At 34.5% G+C, this 21502-nt stretch overlaps 1 protein-coding gene across 1 annotated transcript in view; it reads right to left on the bottom strand.

Annotated features, from left to right (window-relative positions):
- LOC111062431 (amyloid beta A4 precursor protein-binding family B member 1-interacting protein) overlaps nucleotides 1–9920 on the bottom strand; it is a 65768-nt gene extending 55848 nt beyond the window's left edge. The window contains exon 1 of the mRNA XM_039425313.1: nucleotides 9443–9920. Coding sequence (XP_039281247.1) covers nucleotides 9443–9667 — 225 coding nt within the window. The 5' untranslated portion in view covers nucleotides 9668–9920. The remainder of the gene's footprint in view (nucleotides 1–9442) is intronic.
- Nucleotides 9921–21502: the final 11582 nt, after the last annotated feature.

Here is a 21502-nt window from a genome sequence, read left to right as displayed (position 1 = left end):
TTAGAAGGTCTAAGCTCAGATGAGAAAGCGTAATACAGGTGTCTGTCATTGAATCAACTAAATTCAATACCACAACAAGAAATTTGATCAACTCATGAAATATATGTTTGTATGATATTATATTCTTAATATTAGTAGACGATAAAAATTTATACAATTTTTAAAATATTTTTTTCTATTCAAAATACCAGCCAACAAATATTTTTGATTTGCAATATTCAAATCTGAACCGCGTGATCTGGAGTCTGCCATTTTTGGTAGCCGCTCAGCTGATATAATTGTTACAACTTTTGCCGATAGATAGCGCAATCGGCAGTGCCAATCAGTCGACCGGTTTTTAGATTTTAGGTTATGTTGTTAGGAAACATTGTCACCAATACATAAGTTATTAAAATGATTTTATTTGCAGTTTCTATAAAAAAATGTAGATGGAGGAAAAATATTGTGTACATCACGAGCGAAAAATACTTTTTCTCCCCCAGGAAAATTGTTGCCTTTGGCTTCAAACTTTTCCCTCAGGGAGAAAAACAGTACTTTTCACTCTAGATATACAAATAACTATAATACTGCAGGAAGCAGGGTGTAAAGAAGGAGAAAAAGGCGGGTAAGGAAAATCAAGAATGAAAAGGATGAAGAAAGAAAGCAAGAACAAGAAGCGTGCTGCTAAGACTTTCGATGTTTTTGGAAGGTGTTGGTTCGCCCACGGTTTCTGAGTTGGGAGTTTCAGAGGTGTCAGACCATGTACCTACCGCGTTCCTCTGTTTGATTTGCTTTGGCAAACGCTGTACTCAGGGCCGGAAGCTAATACAGAAGCTGCCAGCTATTTTAATAGGAGAACATCTCCTCTGTCCATCCATCCGTCACGTGCCTTCTTTCTTCTCTTCTTCCTCCTCTTCTACTTCTTCTTCTCCTTCTTCTTCTTCATCTACTTATTCTTCTTCCTTCCTCCACTTCTCTCCAGCAATCACTTCATAGACACACACGTTTTTACTGCTTCATAAATATTGAACGCAACCATGCCAAGCAGCGCGGATCGGTCTCACCTCTTTCTTCTTCTTCTTCTTTCTTCTTCTTCTTCTTCTTCTTCTTCTCTTCTTCTTCTTCTTTTCCTTCTTCATCGTCGTTCTCTTCGTTTTTCGTCCCATGAATTATTAACAACAACACCTCACTGCAGCTTCGGTGTGTCTCTATTATTTGATCAAAACACTCGTCGTATTCTTCTACTAATTTCTTTTTCTTCTTCTTCACCTCATTCTTCTTCTTCCTCTTCTTCATCATTTTCTTCTTCATCATCTTCTTTCTCTTTATCTTCATCGTTTTCTTCCACTGCTTTATCATCTCCTTTCTCATCTTCTTCATCTTCATAATTATATTATGATTGTAGTATTTTTAACAATAAATAAAACAAAAAAAAATCTTCATCTTCATCATCTTCTTCATCTTCTTCTTCTTCTTCATCTTCATCATCATCATCATCATCATCATCATCATCATCTTCATCATCTTCATCATCATCATCATCATCATCATCATCATCATCATCATCATCTTCATCATCTTCTTCTTCTTCTCTTCTTCTTCTTCTTCTTCTTCTTCTTCTTCTTCTTCTTCTTCTTCTTCTCCTTCTTATTCATCATCTTCTAATTTTATTTATAATCTATTTTTATTGCTAATCTTCTTCATCATTATCTTCTTATCTAACTCATTCTTTCCTTCTTGTGACTAAACGTGTCTTGTCTTGTCTTGACTAACTGGTGTGTGCCTAGCCTGATGGAGACCCTTTACTCAAATGAGACAGTGGTTTGAATACTTTGATTCCCCTGTCGGTCTTTCACAAACATTGCTGGTTATTCGAATGTCTGACAGAACTTGAGGCTACTTAATATTCTAGGTCCAACCTGGGGATCCGGAGTCCCAAACAAAGACTTGTAAAGTTTCAATCTATAAGAAATCGGAAATTCGAATGTTGTATTGGCACCAAGACTCAGTCGAGTGAGTCTATCACCTATCAATTCTATTTTACTGTTATTGAGTATGAAATTTGAATGCAGTGATGGTAAAATTTAGTCGGTGATGAAAATTCATAGATGAATTGTAGGTATTCCATGCTAAGACAAAAAAAATTGGTCTATGAAATTTAAATTTGAGAATTGATTATGAAATCAAATCAAGTCAATTGACATGTAGTCGAGTCAATATAGACATAAAAAGGGGATGTACTTGCAATTTATATTGTAGTTCTGATTTCTTAATATATTATTTGGGTACATAAGAGAAGTCCAGAACCAATTTCGTCATGCAAAATTTCCTTGTGCTGGATACAGGGTGGCCCAAAAACCTCGTATTTTCAGCTCATTTTCCAACTTAAAGCTATTTCTGCCAAATTTTGTGATCGGACAGAAAAATTTGCTCTCGCTTTTTTGTATATTTTAAAATTCTGAATAAAATGATATCATTCGGAATTCTCTATCTCCAATGAGATATTTTAAAATCCCTCTGGGCGTATTTTTGTGCTCTACAATCTGTCAAGTGTACCTGGAAATCTACATGAGATGGAGCGCTCTAACTGATCTAAGATTGTAGAGCACAAAAATACGCCAAAAGGGATTTCGAATCATACATCTAAATGGTAACAATCGGGAGATATTGTTGATCAAAAACTAAAATTCATCAAAATTGATTTTTTCTTAAAATTTCACTCATTTTTGAAAAATCATAACTCAGTACTCATTGGAGATGGAGAGTTCCGTATGATCTCATTATATTCACAATTTTAAAATCTATACAAAAAAAGGCGAGATCAAATTTTTCTGTCCGATTACGAGATTTGGCAGAAATAGCTGTAAACTGTAAAATGAGCCGAAAATACGAGGTTTTTGGGCCACTCTGTATCTAGCACAAGGAAATTTTGCATGAAGAAATTGGTTCTGGACTTCTCTTATGTAGGTACCCAAATAATATATTAAAAATCAGAACTACAATATAAATTGCAAGCACACCCCCTTTTTTATGTCTATATTGACTGGACTATCTATGAAATTTAAATTTGAGAATTTATTATGAAATCAAATAACGGTCGATTGGCATGACTTTCTTGAACTTTTCAATTTTCATATTGACATGCAAAAGAAATAATAATATCATGTAAGAAAATAAAAAATAACATGTTCTAGTACTCGGTGTTATGATAATTACCTGGGTAAGGACAAAACATCTGCTTAATAGTTGATATTTTATTTATTTATTCCATTCCATAATCACAATATCAAATTAATGATTGGAACAGAATCAATAGGATAAACCCAGAACTGTTCTCTCCCTAATTTTGATAAAAATAGTCTGAATGAGGTTATGTCAACACTTTAATAAAAATTTTATAACAACATTAATCAAATTGAACCTGGAATTTATAATCATTTGGAAAATTGCAAAACAAATTAATGTAAATGCAGAGTATCCGGGGAATTTAATTTATTCAATCATGAATCTCAGAAGAATATAAGAGTTTCATTTGAAAAATCTAAAAATCTAACGAAGAATTAAACTTAATAATCCTTAAAAGAAATTCTAAGCCTATTGTGGAGGGTGAGTATTATTACCCCTCTAGGTTCCTAATATTGTCGATTGAGACCAGGTGTCCCGGAAGCAATAGGGCGGGGAAGGGTGCTGAGGGAGGATGAATCCTTTTCCTAGTCTTACGTTTTAGGGCTTTGAATAAGGATGGATGCAGGAATAAAAATAAGGATGCAGCTTACTACAACTGTGAACACCATTCAGTTTGCATTGCACTCTTCCGGCTTTAATTTTTTTTTCTCTCTCTCGCTCTCTCTCTCTCTTTATCTCTTTTTCACTCTCTCTACAACAAAATTCTTTCATGAAAAAGAGGTGAGTACTGTATAACAAGACGGTAATAACCCTCGCTTCCTCATACCTTCCTCTGAAGAAATCACTATTTTTTCATCAGAAAAAATATTGAATCAGAAAAAATATCATCAGAAAAACATTGTCTATTGTAACAATTTAAAACACTAACTTATTAATGATTTCCAATTTATACAATCGTTTCCTACTCCTTTATTTACACCCTCGCTTTCAATTATTAAAAACAATGCCATAAAAGACTTCACTCCTATTTGTATCATAAATTGGTCTATTGTAACAATTTCAAACACTTCCTAATTAATGATTTCCAATTTATACAATCGTTTCCTACTCCTTTATTTACACCCTCGCTTTCAATTATTAAAAACAATGCCATAAAAGACTTCACTCCTATTTGTATCAGAAATTGGTCTACTGTAACCGTTCTACTCAACCTCCTAATTTGTGATTTCTGATCTACACCCTCGATTCCTAATTCTTGTTTTCCCTTTATTCAAAAAAATTAGCTACTATTTGTGAAGAATTAACTATTTTTGTGATAAATTGACGTATTGTAACACTCTCACAAATTTTATCTTCTTTTATAACTAGTAATACTCTTGTTCCCAATTATTGTGCAATTCCATGACTCTATAACTAAATGTTATTATGGTTTATTAGACAGTACAGTCCTTGATTTAGATCTGTCTGGAGCTTTATATCACAAAAAAGAGAAACAACAAAGAGAAAGAGTAACACCGTTGTCAATTACTCCGTGGTTATAGTTAGGAAAGTAATATTTTGGTAGGATATAACAAGATAATAAGAGTATAAAAGAAATTTTGTTTTGAATGAATGAAAATTACATCATTTATTGATGGTCATGCATCATTATCATTGATTGTCATTACATCATCACGACGATTGAAAGAGAAACAAGAATTGTAACAAATTTTATCAGTGATTTCAACCAAAATATAAGCCTAAGATAAGGTTTAGATTCAACTCGAATCAACAAAAACCAAAAAAATATATACATCAAACATTAACAAAAACCACACCTATATATCACACCCATCTCAATTTCGATTATAAATAATTATAATTATATTAATAATAATAATATCGAGTGACCTGGCTGGCTCATGTCTGGTGTCAGAGTCTGGTTTTCAGGTCGCAACTGATCAATTTCAGGGCCTCTGACATGACCTCACGACTGCTTTTTAGGCAGCCGGGACCGACGGCTTAACGTGTCCATCCGAAACAAGGGAGTGGCCCGAGAATAATTATATTAAATCATATTTTTCAATTATTATTTAATATCAGTTTCGAACAAACTGTGATGCATCATGTACAAACTCAGTGTACCAAAAGACCTATCAACTTACTCAATGAGGTTGGCGATTGAAGCAACCTATTTATCCCCTTTAATAAAAAATGATATTGACTTCACCCTTATGAACTCAAGTCATGAGTTCACCTTAGTCACTTATGATCATCAATTCAAGTCATATCCGTCCACCCCAACCATAAAAACTGTTATGTAATAGATTTCCAAGCCCAAACTGACAATAGAATCAATTGGTTGGATTTACCCAAGAATAGTGTATAGATACCATCCTTGGGATTTATACCATCCTTGGGATTTACCGACGTATATGAGTCCAATGAGTGTCAGATTTATTGGTTGAATCAGTGTCACTTTTTAAACATTGATAAAATTTATTGAAAGTGTTGTCTGATTATGGAGAAACATTCATTCATATCATTCATTGAAAGAATAAGACGTTGATGTTGTCAATACCACTATATTTGTTCAAAAATTAATTGACCGAGCGAAGTGAGGTCTAAGATTCAAGTCGACCAACGGTTTGGCATTTCTCTTGATGTCTAAATGTTTAAATGTTTGAATGTTCAAATGTTTGGTTGTTTAAATGTTTATGTTGCGCATTTACGGCGAAACACGGTAATAGATTTTCATGATATTTGACAGGTATGTTCCTTTTTAAATTGCGCGTCGACGTATATACAAGGTTTTTGAAAATTTTGCATTTCAAGGATAATATAAAAGGAAAAAGGAGCCTACTTCATACGCCAATATTAGATTAAAAATCAGACTATAGAATTATTCATCATAAATCAGCTGACAAGTGATTACACAGATGATTGTGGAGAAGCCAGTCTATTGCTGTATTTCAATAAGGTCTATAGTTTCAATCAGGTACTTGTGGATGAGAATACTGCGTGAGGTCTACTGTTCACAGAACTACAAGTATACATTACAGAACCAGGTTTCATGGTAACACCTACCACATCTTCAGCTGAACTAATGTTGTTTGTTATTGTTGAAGGAACAAAATTGTATTTCCTATTCCTTCAACAATAACACAAACACAAACACATTAGTTCAGCTGAAGATGTGGTAGGTGTTACCATGAAACCTGGTTCTGTAATGTGAATTAATTTTTGAACAAATATAGTGGTACTGACAACATCAACGTCTTTCAATTATGGAGAAATACCACAACATCTCATACCATACTATCAAATCATTCATATCATCTAACATATTATTCTTTAGAGAAAAACTGAGTTCAAGCCGAAGCTTAGAGTTTTTGTTCTAATCTTGATAATCTCATTTGACGCCATTTGAATACATTTTCTTAGCAGGTATCAGGTTTATTGTAAGTGGTTAAAACAACTTACAGCCTTGAAAACGACCTTGCTTTCACATACACATATACTGTACTCACAGTTGTTCTAATATCAATAATAGAATCATTTTAAAGAAAAAGAATAAATTATTGTCAACAATAGCGGACTGGGAAAAGGGTGAAGTCATTACAGTCGTTACAAGCTGCCTTTTAAAATAAAATTTAAAATGAGATGAAACAAAAGACAACATCTTGGTAAATGAATAGTTCTAGCCATCCAATCACTTCCCCTTTGAAGGTAATGAATTGTAGAATTTAAATGAGTTTTCAATTTATAACTCATTGTGTCTTCTTCAAGTAAAGTTGAATAATTTTTTAAAGATCATGCACAGGAACATCATTGAGGTGCGTACAGATATACGCGCCGCGAACATGAGCAATTCACTGTTAATCAGCTGACTATATCTGTATTTTTACAGAAACGGTATAAGATATAGATATAAAAAGCTTGGCACCAGCTGATTAAAAGAGAATTGCTCATGTTCGCGGCGCGTAAATCTGTACGCACCTATAGACATCGTCTACAGTATATTTTCGACTGTCTTTTTTCTTTAGGGCTACTCTTGAATATAACTTGAATAAAAATAGAAATCTAAGTACCCTTTGTAAGTGAGTAAAAAATTTTAAATCGGGTATTTAGATTTATATTTTTATTCATATTTTTGACCGCTATTTACTGTTGACTAAACACAGTTGTGTTGGGCTGCTCGACAGTGAAAATTTGCACCAATTTGAAAATGAAGTGAGAGTTTCAATTTCTGACAAAATGAAGAGAATCATGAAGCTTCCAAAAATGAAAATTATAAACATTGAGAAGACTTACAGTACGAGGGCTAACAGTAAGAGAGTAATGTAGACTTTTAATACCATGACCACTACTACTGATATAACAACCAATATCCTAATTATTATCATTATGAATTGATTAAAAAATTCATCTATGAAAATTGTAAATCCTCATTGCATCATACAAGAATTTTAATACTTTCAAATTACTCGGCCTAAGATGCGTTTACACCAAAGTTATTAACAAAATGTTGATAAGATAATCCTTATAGATTCTATTAAATTGAACATAACTTATCATACACAGGATGAACATATGTGATGAACATTGCATCATACAAGAGTTACTTTCAAATTACTCGGCCTAAGCTGCGTTTACACCAAAGTTATTAACAAAATGTTAATAACAAAATCCTTGTAGATTCTATCAGATTGAACATAACTTATCATACACATATGTTCATCATGTGTATGATAAGTTATGTTCAATTTAATAGAATCTATAAGGATTATCTTATCAACATTTTGTTAATAACTTTGGTGTAAACGCATCTTAGGCCGAATTATTTGAAAGTAATTCTTGTATGATGCAATGTTCATCACATATGTTCATCATGTGTATGATAAGTTATGTTCAATCTAATAGAATCTATAGGGATTAAGATATTAAAATTTTGTCAATAACTTTGGTGTAAACGCAGCTTTTGGATGGACAATAATTTTGCAGTCCTGAACTGTAAATGATTTCATTAAAATTGAAACGCTCTTTGTCAAAATTAAGAAGGCTTATAAAACATTTTAAACAACAAGACTTAACCTATTTCGGACTATGTGTAACCTTATCTAAATTTGGGAGAGGAATAGCACAAGGTTACCTTATTTTTCCTCTCCCTATCATTTTGATGATGTTGTATAATAAAGAATAATATGAATCAATTGATTATGGAGTATCAGAGATGTAGAACCCCTTTAATAAATCTGAATTGTAATGATTGAACAGCAGGAAGTAATAACAAATAACAGTTTATTTGAAGTACCAATAGTGAAATGTGAAATTTTCAATGGAAATTTTATCTGCTCTGTAAAAATTCGATTATTTAATAATTAATATTGATATTAATTAATATCAGTCAATAAATATTTTTTTAATGTTGATCGCAATGAAGAGACACAATAATGAAATGAAATTATGTCTACAGCATAAAGAAAATTACTTCTCAACATTTAAATGACACAATAAATAATTTGAAATTAAAATTGAAGTAAATGGTGCTATAATGGGAAATATTAAAATCGAAACGCTCTTTGGAAGAAATTAATTATGCTCTAGTAACATTTTCGGGATAATTTGACCGCAATCAAAAGACATGATAATTGAATTGACTGCAATAAGTTGACACAATAATTGAATTTCATCAATTTACATCATCAATGAAATAACTTTATCTATCAATCAATAAAGAATTTTTTAAAATGTTGACCGCAATGAAGAGACACAATAATGAAATGAAATTATGTCTTCAGCATAAAGAAAATTACTTCTCAACATTTAAATAATTTAAAATTAAAATTGAAGTAAATGTTGCTACAATAGGAAAAATTGCAATCTAAACGCTCTTTTGAAGAAATTAATTGTGCTCAGGTAACATTTTCGGGATAAGTTGACCGCAATCATAAGACATGGTAATTGAATTGACTGCAATTGAGTTGACACAATAATTGAATTTCATCAATTTACATCATCAATGAAATAACTTTACAATAATCAGAAGACTCAATAAATAATTTAAAAAGAAATCATTGACACAATAATTGAATTTCATCAATTTAAATCATCAATGAAATAACTTTACAACAATCAGAAGACTCAATAAAGAATTTAAAAAGAATTGAATTGACACAATAATTGAATTTCATCAATTTACATAATCAATGAAATAACTTAACAACAATCAGAAGACTCAATAAAGAATTTAAAAAGAATTGAATTGACACAATAATTGAATTTCATCAATTACATCATCAATGAAATAACTTTACAACAATCAGAAGACTCAATAAATAATTTAAAAAGGACTAACCATAGGAGGCGTAGCACAGGGCGGACTACACACCACGACAAGTGTATGAGATCCATTTCGTTTGGTGTAGACTTCGGCCCCCAGGCTGCCCCCAACCGCCCCCACGGGAGGCACAGCCCCCAACCCCAAGTTCGAGATAGGTCCCGACAGAGTCCTCCGTCTCACATCCTCCCTACACTTCAACTTAGGACGCTCCTTGCGTCTGAAACTACCAGTGCACAGCATTTTCACACACAACACTAACAGGTTCACAGTCCTAGTAATCGGTTAGCATGGCGTTATCGCGAGCTACACGCACTGTATGTCACGTTCGGCGGTCGAGCTTATCGGTGGGAGTTGTTAGATATGTGGCGCCTAGTCTCTGCAACTGGTGGTATGCTGACTGGAGATGGAGGTCATCTCAAAAGCCTACAACAAATCGCGAGAACTGGGAGAGGAGTAGACGATGCTTCTACGCCGGTTGATCAAGCACTGGCTGCGATTCAACCGGGATTTCCAACGCGAGGTGCTCGAGGACATCCTCTCTCTCTTTCACAGATACTCTCTCACTCTGTATCTCTCTCTGTCAATCACACCAGCTCATACCACAGCCTCTCTCGCTCACACTCCCTACCTTCCACAAACACTGGGCACCTGCCCGAATCAAGACGCTCCTCTCTCCTCTCTCTTTCTACCACCACACCACCTCCACAACCATCTTTCCGAAAACCATCTGTGCCAGCTGTGGCGTTGTCTCTCACCTGCTGGACCAGCTGTGCTTAGCGTCTTGATTCGTAAACCATACGCTGCTGCTGCACAAGGCGCACAAAAAATTGAGGAAATAAATAGGGTGGGTGAAAAAGGAAGGCGAAAGTTGAGGTAAAAAACGAACTGTTAAAGTGCCCCACTGACACTTCAATAACTTCTGTGAATGTCAAACAGAAAAATCATGTTCAGAGTTTATTTTTTTTGAGTTTATCAGAGATTGACAATGGTGTAATAACCGAAATCGGTCTTTCTAAGTATCAAAAAATCTGTGGTTTTTTGACAATTTCTTAGTCTTTTTCATTTAATTGACCGAGCGAAGTGAGGTCTAAGATTCAAGTCGACGGTTTGGAATTTCTCTTAATGTTTATAATTATGTTTATATGTTTTTAAGTTGCGCATTCACGGCGAAACGCGGTAATAGATTTTCATGAAATTTGACAGCTATGTTCCTTTTTAAATTGCGCGTCGACGTATATACAAGGTTTTTGAAAATTTTGCATTTCAAGGATAATATAAAAGGAAAAAGGAGCCTCCTTCATACGCCAATATTACCGTAAAAATCAGACTATAGAATTATTCATCATAATTCAGCTGTCTAGTGGACTATGATACTACCCGTTCAGAAACATCGAACATCTTAAAAATGTATCTTTTCATCAACGATAGTAGACAGTTGACTATTTATAATACTACCCGTTCAAAAACATCGAACATCTTGATAATGTATCTTTCCATCAACGTTGTAGACAGTTGCAGCCAGACCTGATAACAGCGATCACACTCACATTCCGGGACGACACGTCACGGTACGATAGGACAGAAAGCTCTATATTTATTTAGGATTTTTTCTAGACATTTAAAATTGATAAATTATTTATTAATTTTTGAGAAAACAACAACAGGTCAATGTAACTTACTGAGCGCGAGGTCTACTGTTCACAGAACTACTAGTAATCATGTTTTTGGACTAAGGGGTCCTTGAAACGTATAGAAAACTTGAAATTAGGGTACCGAAACTTTTTTCTCATCTATGGTAATAGGGCAAGGAAAGTAAAAAAGATCAATCTACTGAGGCCTGAATATATAGGATTTATGTACTGTAGTATATGAAATACTAGAGGCCTTGAATATAATACTTTATTATGATGATAATGTACGCTGAGAAGCACAGGATAAGGAAACTTCTTCAAGAAGAAGTAATGGTATATTTTTATTCTGTGATAGAACAGTATCTACTAGTTGATTATTCAATAAAAAATAATATAGTGAGTAGCATTACAAGATACCTTGCATCTTAATTTACTAGATATATGATACTAGGGACATTCCGAGACTAGTCTTCATTTCTTTCAAATTAGCAGTATTGTATGTGATTTTTTTTTTTTTTAATTTATAAGTATCAATAAATCTGTAGTTTTTTCATTCAACATTGTATGTGGTACTTTAACCTGCAAATAATCTCACATAGTATAATATGTATCCTATTAGATTTCGGTATTCACTCATCATCTTATAACAAATTTCTTCTATTGTGTTCAATCTCATAGACAATAGGTTAGAAACAACGAATATGAATATATAATGTCAATAAGATGAGGAAATATGGAGGAAGAAGACGTATGAGAGAAAAGGAAATACAAATTGGAATGGAGGAAATATAAATGACTAGCCGTCAGGCTCGCTGCGCTCGCCATATCCGTCTAGCCAGGGGGCTCCGCCCCCTGGACCCCCGACTGGATCGTCCAAAAATGAGATCAGCGGGCTCGCTTGGCTCGCCTGCAATTTTGATTTGAGCATGCTTCATTCCATCAGAAAGTCAAAGTACTTCCTCTCCTCGCTCGATTCAATCACCCAAACGCAAAAAACCGATAATTTTGGGCGTATCTTTGTCATTATTTCAAATTCCTTCTAACACAACATTATTACACCCTAGCTTAGCTTCTGTACTAAATTTGAACATTTTCTGTTCATTTGTTCTCGATAAATCTGAGAAAGAGCAAAAAACGCAGGAAAACCGCTAATTTTGGGCGTATCTTTGACGTTATTGCAAATTCCTTCTAACACAACATTATTACACCCTAGCTTAGCTTCGGTACTGAATTTGAACATTTTCTGTTCATTTGTTCTCGATAAATCTGAGAAAGAGCAAAAAAACGCAGGAAAAACGCTAATTTTTGGCGTATCTATGACGTTATTTCAAATTCCTTTTAACACAACATTATTGCACCCTAGCTGAGCTTCTGTACTAAATTTGAACATTTTCTGTTCATTTGTACTCGATAAAGCTGATAAATCGTTAAAAAACGCAGATTTTGGGCGGATCTTTGGAAATTTTTCCAAATCTGTTCTTAGTGGGCCTCTAAAGGGCCGGCCAACTGAACATACCTACCAAATTTGAACGTTTTTGGTCCGGTAGATTTTTAGTTCTGCGAGTGAGTGAGTCAGTTGTCAGTCTGTCAGTCAGTGAGTGAGTGCCATTTCACTTTTATATATATATATATATATATATATATATAGATGAAGAAAGAGAAATGAGAAAATTTATAGAAAACTTCCTAGCAACGGAAGAAAAATATAAAATATTATAAGCAACTTTTAATAATAAACTTCTAACGAAATGACAGAAAACACAGTTTTATTATTTATTTATTAGGTTAGCAAAAATAATACATCACTCGGAAAAGAAAAAACAAGCTATTGCCCAAAACTTCTTCAATTTTCCAGACAATAATTGATAAATGAATAGAGTACTACTTTCAAATTTAAGCCTTCAATTCTGGTGCTAAACTAGAATCTACATCCATCAGGCTTTCAACTGAGATTGGAATACCGTGTTTATTCAATTTTTTTCTAATAAGAAACCTAGATCTGCATTCCTTCATATTTTGCTCATTCCCCAACAAACTCATGGGAGCCATTCATGCAAATCAGCCAAAAACGCAATTACTGTTATTTACACTCCACCAGTGTTTACTCAAGCTTATCACACACTTCCACACACTTCCTTCAAATAATTCTGCAAGAGAAAGAAGCAACGTTTTTGGAATGAGTAACGGTCCACGCTTTAATAAGTGAAGCTCAGATGGACTTGTGCTAAATACTGATAGGCGCACATATTAGAAAGCTTGGTTAATTCATGTTGAAACCGATGTTATATGGGCTGTAAACAAACATTTACCGTTCGTCTGACACCTGATTATTCTCATTAACAAAACTCCCATAGCGTCCATTGTTCTTATTTTTGCCTAAAACTACCAAAAAATTATTATCTGTGTAGGAACTGAAAACATCTTCAAAAATGAAAGAGTGTGTGATAATTAGGCCAAAAGTGTTCGGTTGAATAATGGTATAAGTTATAGAAGAAAATGAAAAACTCATTAAAATTGTACAATTTTAATAATAAGAAAACAAAGATATTGTCAAATTTCACTAAAAATTTATTAAAAACTTTAAAACAGAACCATGGTTCCAACGCATCATCAGCTGTACTGACATGGTTCTGTTTTAAAGTTTTTAATAAATTTTTAGTGAAATTTGACAATATCTTTGTTTTCTTTTTATGTAGAGATTTCACAACATCACCATCAATTCTACTAATAATTGTACAATTTTATGTTATAGTTAGGCCAAAGGTGTTTTTAAATTGGTATATAATGGAAATGAGGGTTGAATAATGGGAACACTATAAAAGAAAATGAAAAACTTATTATTTCAAAAGCGAAAAATTACGATTTCATGTTATAATTAGGCCAAAGGTGTTTTTGGATTGATTCGTGATGGTAATAAAGGTTGAATAATGGAAAAAGTTATAAAAGAAAATGAAACTCGTATTTTGCGAGGCTGAAAAATTCAAACTTCACTGGGAATCTCCATTATTTGAACTAGTAATGAATGAAACAAAGATAGATTATCTACTTGAGCAATTACAAAGGATTTGACTAATTGGGTAGAAATACATATAGACTAAAAAATTCAAATTACTGGGAATCTCAATTATTCGAACTAGTAATGAATGCAACAAAGATAGACATCTACTCAAACAATTAGAAAGGATTTGACTAATTGGTAGAAATACATAAAGAAGATGAAAAAGCACTACGTAACATTTGGCCTTCGCATAATACTCATGACTTTGCACTGTTCAATGTAAGGTGATGCAATAACTCAATATTATCTTCAGCCATCGAAGTGACAATGCTTATTGTGTACTTCAATGCGACATAAAAATAGAGATTACCCATGAAACTGTCTAGATAAAAATTATCAGTTGCCAAGAAAATACGAATTATTTACAGATTTAGTGGTGGTGGAATGTCACAAATTCCCAATTTAGAATTTATATTATTCTTAGATTTCTGGGAATATTTCCATTTATCCATTCCATGAATGGGATATGACAATCATAGTAAATGGCTGAGTGAAAAACCGTACTATAATACTGTACAATGGACTTTTGTCCATTATATTACTAGTAGTTCAGAGAACAGTAGAATTCGCTACACTCACTAAAATCACTATTTACACACGCCCGCCTATTCACACACAAACACACATACAAATTGGATTTAGAGTATGATGATATAAATGCAATAGGATCGGTGGTGGACGCTGAGAAATAAAAGTTCTTTACATTTTTGAGCTAGGATGCACGGTTAAAGAGATAAGAAATCTGAAACTTGAAATTTGGGACTTTTGGATGGGGGGGGGGAATTATCGAATTATAATTTTTCAAAATTTTGTACATGTGATATATGAAATAAGACCACCTTGGAGCGCTGAAGAATAAAGGTCGTCTACACTTTTGAGCTCGGAAGCACGGTTGAAAAAATAAAAAATCTGAAACTTGGATTGGGACTTGTAAAAAAAAATCGAATTCCAAAAATTAGAAAATTTTCAACATGTGATACATGATATAACACCGCTTTAAGAAGCTGAGAAGAATGAGCCGAATTTGAACCTGATCTGATAAAGTATTGAAAAGTTAGGTTGATTTTTAGGGTAAAATTTCCGAATAAAGTGCCGCCATCTTGAAACGGGGATGAATTAAAAAATTTTAATACATACGTTTCTGCGCCTTGTTTCAAAGTACTTGTATACCAAATTTTATCCAAATCGGGCCATGACTGCGACTGTAACTGCGGTACAAACAAACAAACAGACAAACGCCGATTGACTTGAAACATAGAATTCGCTTCGCTCATTCAATAATACAGTTATTTTCTATGAACCATGAAGTTGAAGACCTATTGGCACCCATTAAATTGCGATTCTTGTAAAAAACAACAGATTATTAAATAATAACAGTTGCACAACGACAATACTGTAAGGTTGAACAGTTCTTACAATAATTGAAAAAGTCAATGTAGCTTGTTTTCTAGGATTTCAGTTGGCTATAAAAATCGGCTCCGCTATAACCGCCATGGGAGGGTAAAACACATTTCAGCAGTTACGAAATAGCTCAGTTATCTCTGATCTTCAGTCAATAAAGTACTGTAACAGGATCCATGGACACTTAACTTTAATACCTGATAGCTGGTTAGTTTCTTGTAGTAAATTGAAAGTAATGCTCATTTTGGAGGTTCAGTATTATGTAACAAGATTCTCGTACATCTGACTTGTACTAGCAGGAACTATTATTGATTTTTATGGTCAGTTAAGTGCATTCATGACAAATTTCTCAACAAGGTTCTGTAATTTAAAATTCATCAAAACTTAAGTTAACTGCTAACTTAAGCCATAAATGGTCGAATGTGAATAATAGAAATAAATGAATGTACAATAGTACAGTAATTGTTTGTTTTCTATAAGAAAAAATTGAGTTTTATTAGTAAACCTAAGAGAGTATACCTAATAGAATTATCTTACAAAGAGATAAATCACTTTCCCTAAACGAAGAGGTTAATGATACTAGTATTCGTATGACAATGCCAATGACAACCATCATAATTTATATTGATAAGTATTTTATTTTTCATACTGAAAAAATGTGGGCTAGCAATTCCAATTCTGACTTCATTTTTTACGTTTTTATTTGATCTCTATTACTTTCCTTGCCCTATTACCATAGGTAAGGAAAGTATTGCTTTCCGAAAAAAATAAGGTACCCCAATTTCTAAATTTCTATAGGTTTCAAGGTCCCCTGAGTCCAAAAAAGTGGTTTTTGGGAATTGGTCTGTGTGTGTGTGTGTGTGTGTGGTGTGTGTGTGTGTGTGTGTGTGTGTGTGTGTGTGTGTGTGTGTGTGTGTGTGTGTGTGTGTGTGTGTGTGTGGTGTGTGTGTTGTGTGTGTGTGGTGTGTGTGTGTGTGTGTGGTGTGTGTGTGTGTGTGTGTGTGTGTGTGTGTGTGTGTGTGTGTTGTGTGTGTGTGTGTGTGTGGTGTGTGTGTGTGTGTGTGTGTGTGTGTGTGTGTGTGTGGTGTGTGTGTGTGTGTGTGTGTGTGTGTGGTGTGTGTGTTGTGTGTGTGTGTGTGGTGTGTGTGTGTGTGTGTGGTGTGTGTGTGTGTGTGTGTGTGTGTGTGTGTGTGTGTGATGAGTGTATGTGCGTCTGTGTACACGATATCTCATCTCCTAATCAATGGAATGACTTGAGTCTGTGTACACGATATCTCATCTCCTAATCAATGGAATGACTTGAGTCTGTGTACACGATATCTCATCTCCTAATCAACGGAATGACTTGAAATTTGGAACTTAAGGTCCTTCCCCTATAAGGATCCGACACAAACAATTTCGATCAAATGCAATTCAAGATGGCGGCTAAAATGGCAAAAATGTCAAAAACAGGGTTTTTTTCTCGAAAACGGCTCCAACGATTTTGATCAAATTTATACCTAAAATAGTCATTGATAAGCTCTATCAACTGTCACAAGTCTCATATCTGTAAAAATTCCAGGAGCTCCACCCCATCTATGCAAAGTTTGATTTTAGATTCTTTATTATCAGGCTTCAGATACAATTTAAACAAAAAATTTCGAGTGAAAAAGATTGAGCATGGGAATCTCTACAATTATGTTCAGTAACATTTTCATCTTAAATTGAAAATAAGCACGAAATTCGAGAAAATGTGATTATCCAATTGCAAACTGTTGGCAACTGTTGATTCTATTAAATGATTCACTATGAAGAGATAGCAGACCTCGTATGTCTCCAGCGTTATTGTCCTGTCACCAGCTGGCTCAGATCTTTGTTTATAAGTAGACTAGAGATGCGCGTGAACACTAGCGTCAGGTGATAAATTTTCATAACGGCAAGGAAAGTTGTGTGAGTGCGCCACACCAGATTTTTCATACTTAAAATAATGTGGGTTGGCATTTTCCAGATGAGCAGCAACCAATGTACATAATAACAGGTCTTCACTGTAATATTCACTTCTTTAGGCTCGACGTATTACAAACAAATATCGGGGCACCGAGCTTCGCTCGTTATTTTCATTTATTCATAAACAGAACACAATTCTCTAAAATGATCGTGTTCATATTTTACACCTGGCTATACGTCAGCTTATGAATTTCGGGGATGCGATATTTTGACTTTCCACAAAATCACTCGCTCACTTTTTACTATCCACAGACGACGAAAGTCTCAGCTGTTTCAGCCAAGGATGAATTATTCTTTTAATGTCGTTCAGCGAGTTTTCCCAAGGATGAGACCTAGTGCAATCGAATTTTTATATCATAATCCTACTATGTTCCAAATTTCGTGAAAATCGTTAGAGCCGTTTTCCAGATCCGTTGAACATAAATAACCAGATATAAAAATAAGCAGATGACCAAATATAAAAATATAAACAGATATACAGAAATTGCTCGCTTAATATAATAGGATTGGTAGATTTCAAGTACTGTACCCACAAATAATTTGGATGATATTGAGAAAAGACTGTAATAGTAAAGCTTAGTACAGTATATTATGTTATCATTGCCAAAAATCATTTTCAAAGAAGATGAAAAATTTTGGATTACTTTATTTGTACAAAATACTAATTCTGACTTCATTTTTCACGTTTTTATTTAATCTCTATTTTTGAATCGGAAACAGTTTTGGGCTGTCAAAACCTGTTGTTACCAAACCTGCAGGTACGCTTTTCGAATAAATAAACAAACAAACTGAACAACAACAATACAACAGTTGTTTTCTTTATATTCTCAACTGAGATTCTAACAAAAAAATTATTCAAACACCAACTTCTGTGAATTGTATTTCATGATACCATTTTTACATTATCTTATTTTCAGCAAGAATAATCTATATTGAAGGCATCTTCTCTCAATCTAATATTATGCAAATCTAAATGGAAATTCAAAATTCAACTACTTCCCGCTTGATCAAACAAAATACCCATCAATCCAAAGGTTTATACTTATTGTCCTATACTATTGAACGAGCAACTACTGTTTTTATCTTTATATGTTTAGATGTTTGAATATTTAGATGTAAATATGTTTATATGTTTGTATTTCACATGATCTCGAAAACGGCTCTAACGAAATTCTCACGAAATTCAGAACATAGTAGGTTTATAATATAAAGATTCGATTGAACTAGCTCTCATCCCTTGGAAAACTCGCTGAAGTACATTAAAAGGATAATTATTAATCATCCTTGAAAAAACAGCTGATAATAATTATTTTGTCGTCTGTTGGTGATGGAAGTGAGTGAGCGAGTTCATGTGTGGTGGACTGTGTCAAAATTATGACTCAGCTGTTGAACTTTTGTAATCATTCAATCAGGTACTCAGTGACGGTTGCAAAAAAGCCGGGTTATTTTCAATCGTGATTATTTCCAGTAGATCCATCGTCTTCTCTGATTTGGTTCACGTGAATTTGATCAGGATTAAAATTCAACCGGCTTTTGTGCAACTGGGCCTTCTTGAGGGAAATGTTTGCATTCCTCTGGAAATTAATCTAAATTTACTGTTATTAGATAGAACATTTCTGTAGGTACGAATGTTATTATAATTTTTTCTTTCGTAATACATTTTTTATGCTTTTGTACTCCAGAGCGAAGCTCGGTCCCCGATTTTAATAATGTATTTATGCAGAAAAAGTAAGATACAAATATAATAAGCATAGCATCAGCTGATGAATAGCGAAAAGCATGTGTTCATGGCGCGTTAGTCTGTACGCAACTTTAGATCAACAATCTACAATGGAATTCACAGATACAACTTTTTAACGACGTTTTCAAACCACAAATCAACAACAATCACTTAGTTGAAACAATATCAATAACAAAATGACAGGGTGTTATGATAACAGATAATAGACCCAGATTGAGGATGCGTCACGTGATAATAATGGAGGTCAGTTTGTAGCCGATTTGAGCAGCCACAGGTCCTCAGGGTGACCTCTATCTTTCTCTCTCTTCAATTTGGGTATGATGGTAGGGTAGGGGCAGCTGCTCACACGTGCTAAGCCTGACAGGTGGCACACGTCTCCAAAATGTTTGAAAAAAAGAGAGAGAGAGAAAAAGAGTAAGAGAGAGCAATATAGTGAGAGGCAAGACAGCTGCAGCTGTTCTACAGACGTCCGCACGGCCGAAATCTACCAGAGATGTGATACTCGTAAACAAGCCGATAGTAACCCATCACCTGGCGCTTTAAAGTGCGAGAGAGAGAGAGAGTGGAGTGGACGAGAGAAAGAGAGAAGAAAAACTGGAGTGGATAACCGAAATGTTAGATGATTTGAAATTGCCAGACACAAGGTTCGAGTAGTGAAGATTGGGTTTTGGGTAGGGAAAAGATAAAAGGAGAACAAGTAGGAGTGGTGATAGGAGAAAGAAGAGGATCAGGAGAAGAAAGAGAAGAAGGATGAAGTGAAAAAGGAGAGGAGGAAGAGGAGGATGAAGATGAAAAAGAGAAAGAGGAGAAGGAGGAGGTGGAGAAGGAGAGAAGGGAGAGGAGGATGAAGATGAAAGAGAGAAAGAGAAGAAGGAGGAGTAGGGGGAGGTGTAGGAGGAGGAAAAGAAGGAGAGAAGGAAGAGGAGGATGGAGATGAAAGAGAGATAGAGGAGAAGGAGGAGTTGGAGGAGGTGAAGAAGGAGAGGATGAGGATGAAAGAGAGAAAGAGGAGTGGAAGAAAAGGAGAGAGCGTAGGAAAGTTGATGAGTGAGTGAGAAGAAATAGGAGGAAGAAACCAGTCAAAAGGACCAGGTTGAAAGAGGGAAGAATAGAATAAGGAGAGAGCAGGTGAAGAAAGAGAAGGATAAGGGGAAGAGGAGTAGAGGACTATGGTGGTAGGAGAAGGAGAAGATGGCTAGAAGTGAGATAGAGAGAAGGTTGAAGTATGAGGATACGAAGAAGAAATGTGAAGAAAATGTGAGAAAGATAACACAGATGAAGGAGGGAAAAGAAGGAGATGGAGATAAAATGAGGAGGAGGTGAAGAACAAACGATGTAGGATAAGAAGACGGTGAGGCGCATAAAGATAAGGGGTAGGACGAAAAGAGGAGTGCTAAAAGAGGTGCGAAAGAAAGAAGATGAGGTAGAACGAAAACGAATAAGCAAATTAAGATGTAATATGTAAACAGAAATTGAAAAAAATTAAAATTAGGAGAAAATGCCGAATAAGAGATGAAATAAGTAGAGCATACAAAAAGAAACCTATAGGGAAACAAGAAAATCAAGAGTTGAGACCCAGTTGCACAAAAGCCGGTTAAATTTTAACCGTGATTAATTTCACGAGAACCAATCAGAGAAGGCCTTTTTGATAAGACGGCTTGTATGATTGGTTCTCGTGGAATTAATCACGATTGAAATTTAACCGGCTTTTGTGCAACCTGCACAAACTTTGCTGTTTCACAAACAAGAATTTTAGGTTAGGGAAGAAAGATAAGGAAGGCGTTGAGCACAGAGGTACAGACAGAGGTTCAAACAGAATTAAAATATGAAAAGGTGAAAGAAGAATGAAAAGAGAGAAGGATAAGAGATGAGATACTTGGATGACAAGCGATCTCAAATCACGACTGGGACGAGAGTTTCCTCATTTCAGAGCAGCTGCTACTACATAGTTTGTATCTTGAAATGGCTTATCTGGCGTCTGAATTGTTTCAAGTTTAGAGCTGTAGAGTGTGGATAGACTACCGGTTCTGGTCCAATTAACTTGGTCGTGTGCCGACATAATTTAGATGTTAGTTAACATTTTAAAGAATGGCTTATATCACGACTGGAGTCTGGTTCCTCCACCTGCCTGCCACTGAATTTGATTTGAAAAATTGACGTCGAAATTGGACAAGTCAAGCCAGATTAGATCGTAGAAAATGCAATAATTTTCATATAAAACATAATAACGATTTTAGTCTAAAACTAATTTACAACAT

This window comes from Nilaparvata lugens, chromosome 3, assembly GCF_014356525.2.
Source record: "Nilaparvata lugens isolate BPH chromosome 3, ASM1435652v1, whole genome shotgun sequence".
Classification (NCBI taxonomy): domain Eukaryota; kingdom Metazoa; phylum Arthropoda; class Insecta; order Hemiptera; family Delphacidae; genus Nilaparvata; species Nilaparvata lugens.
Note: the sequence above shows the minus strand (reverse complement) of the source record. Positions and strands in the feature narration are given on the sequence as shown.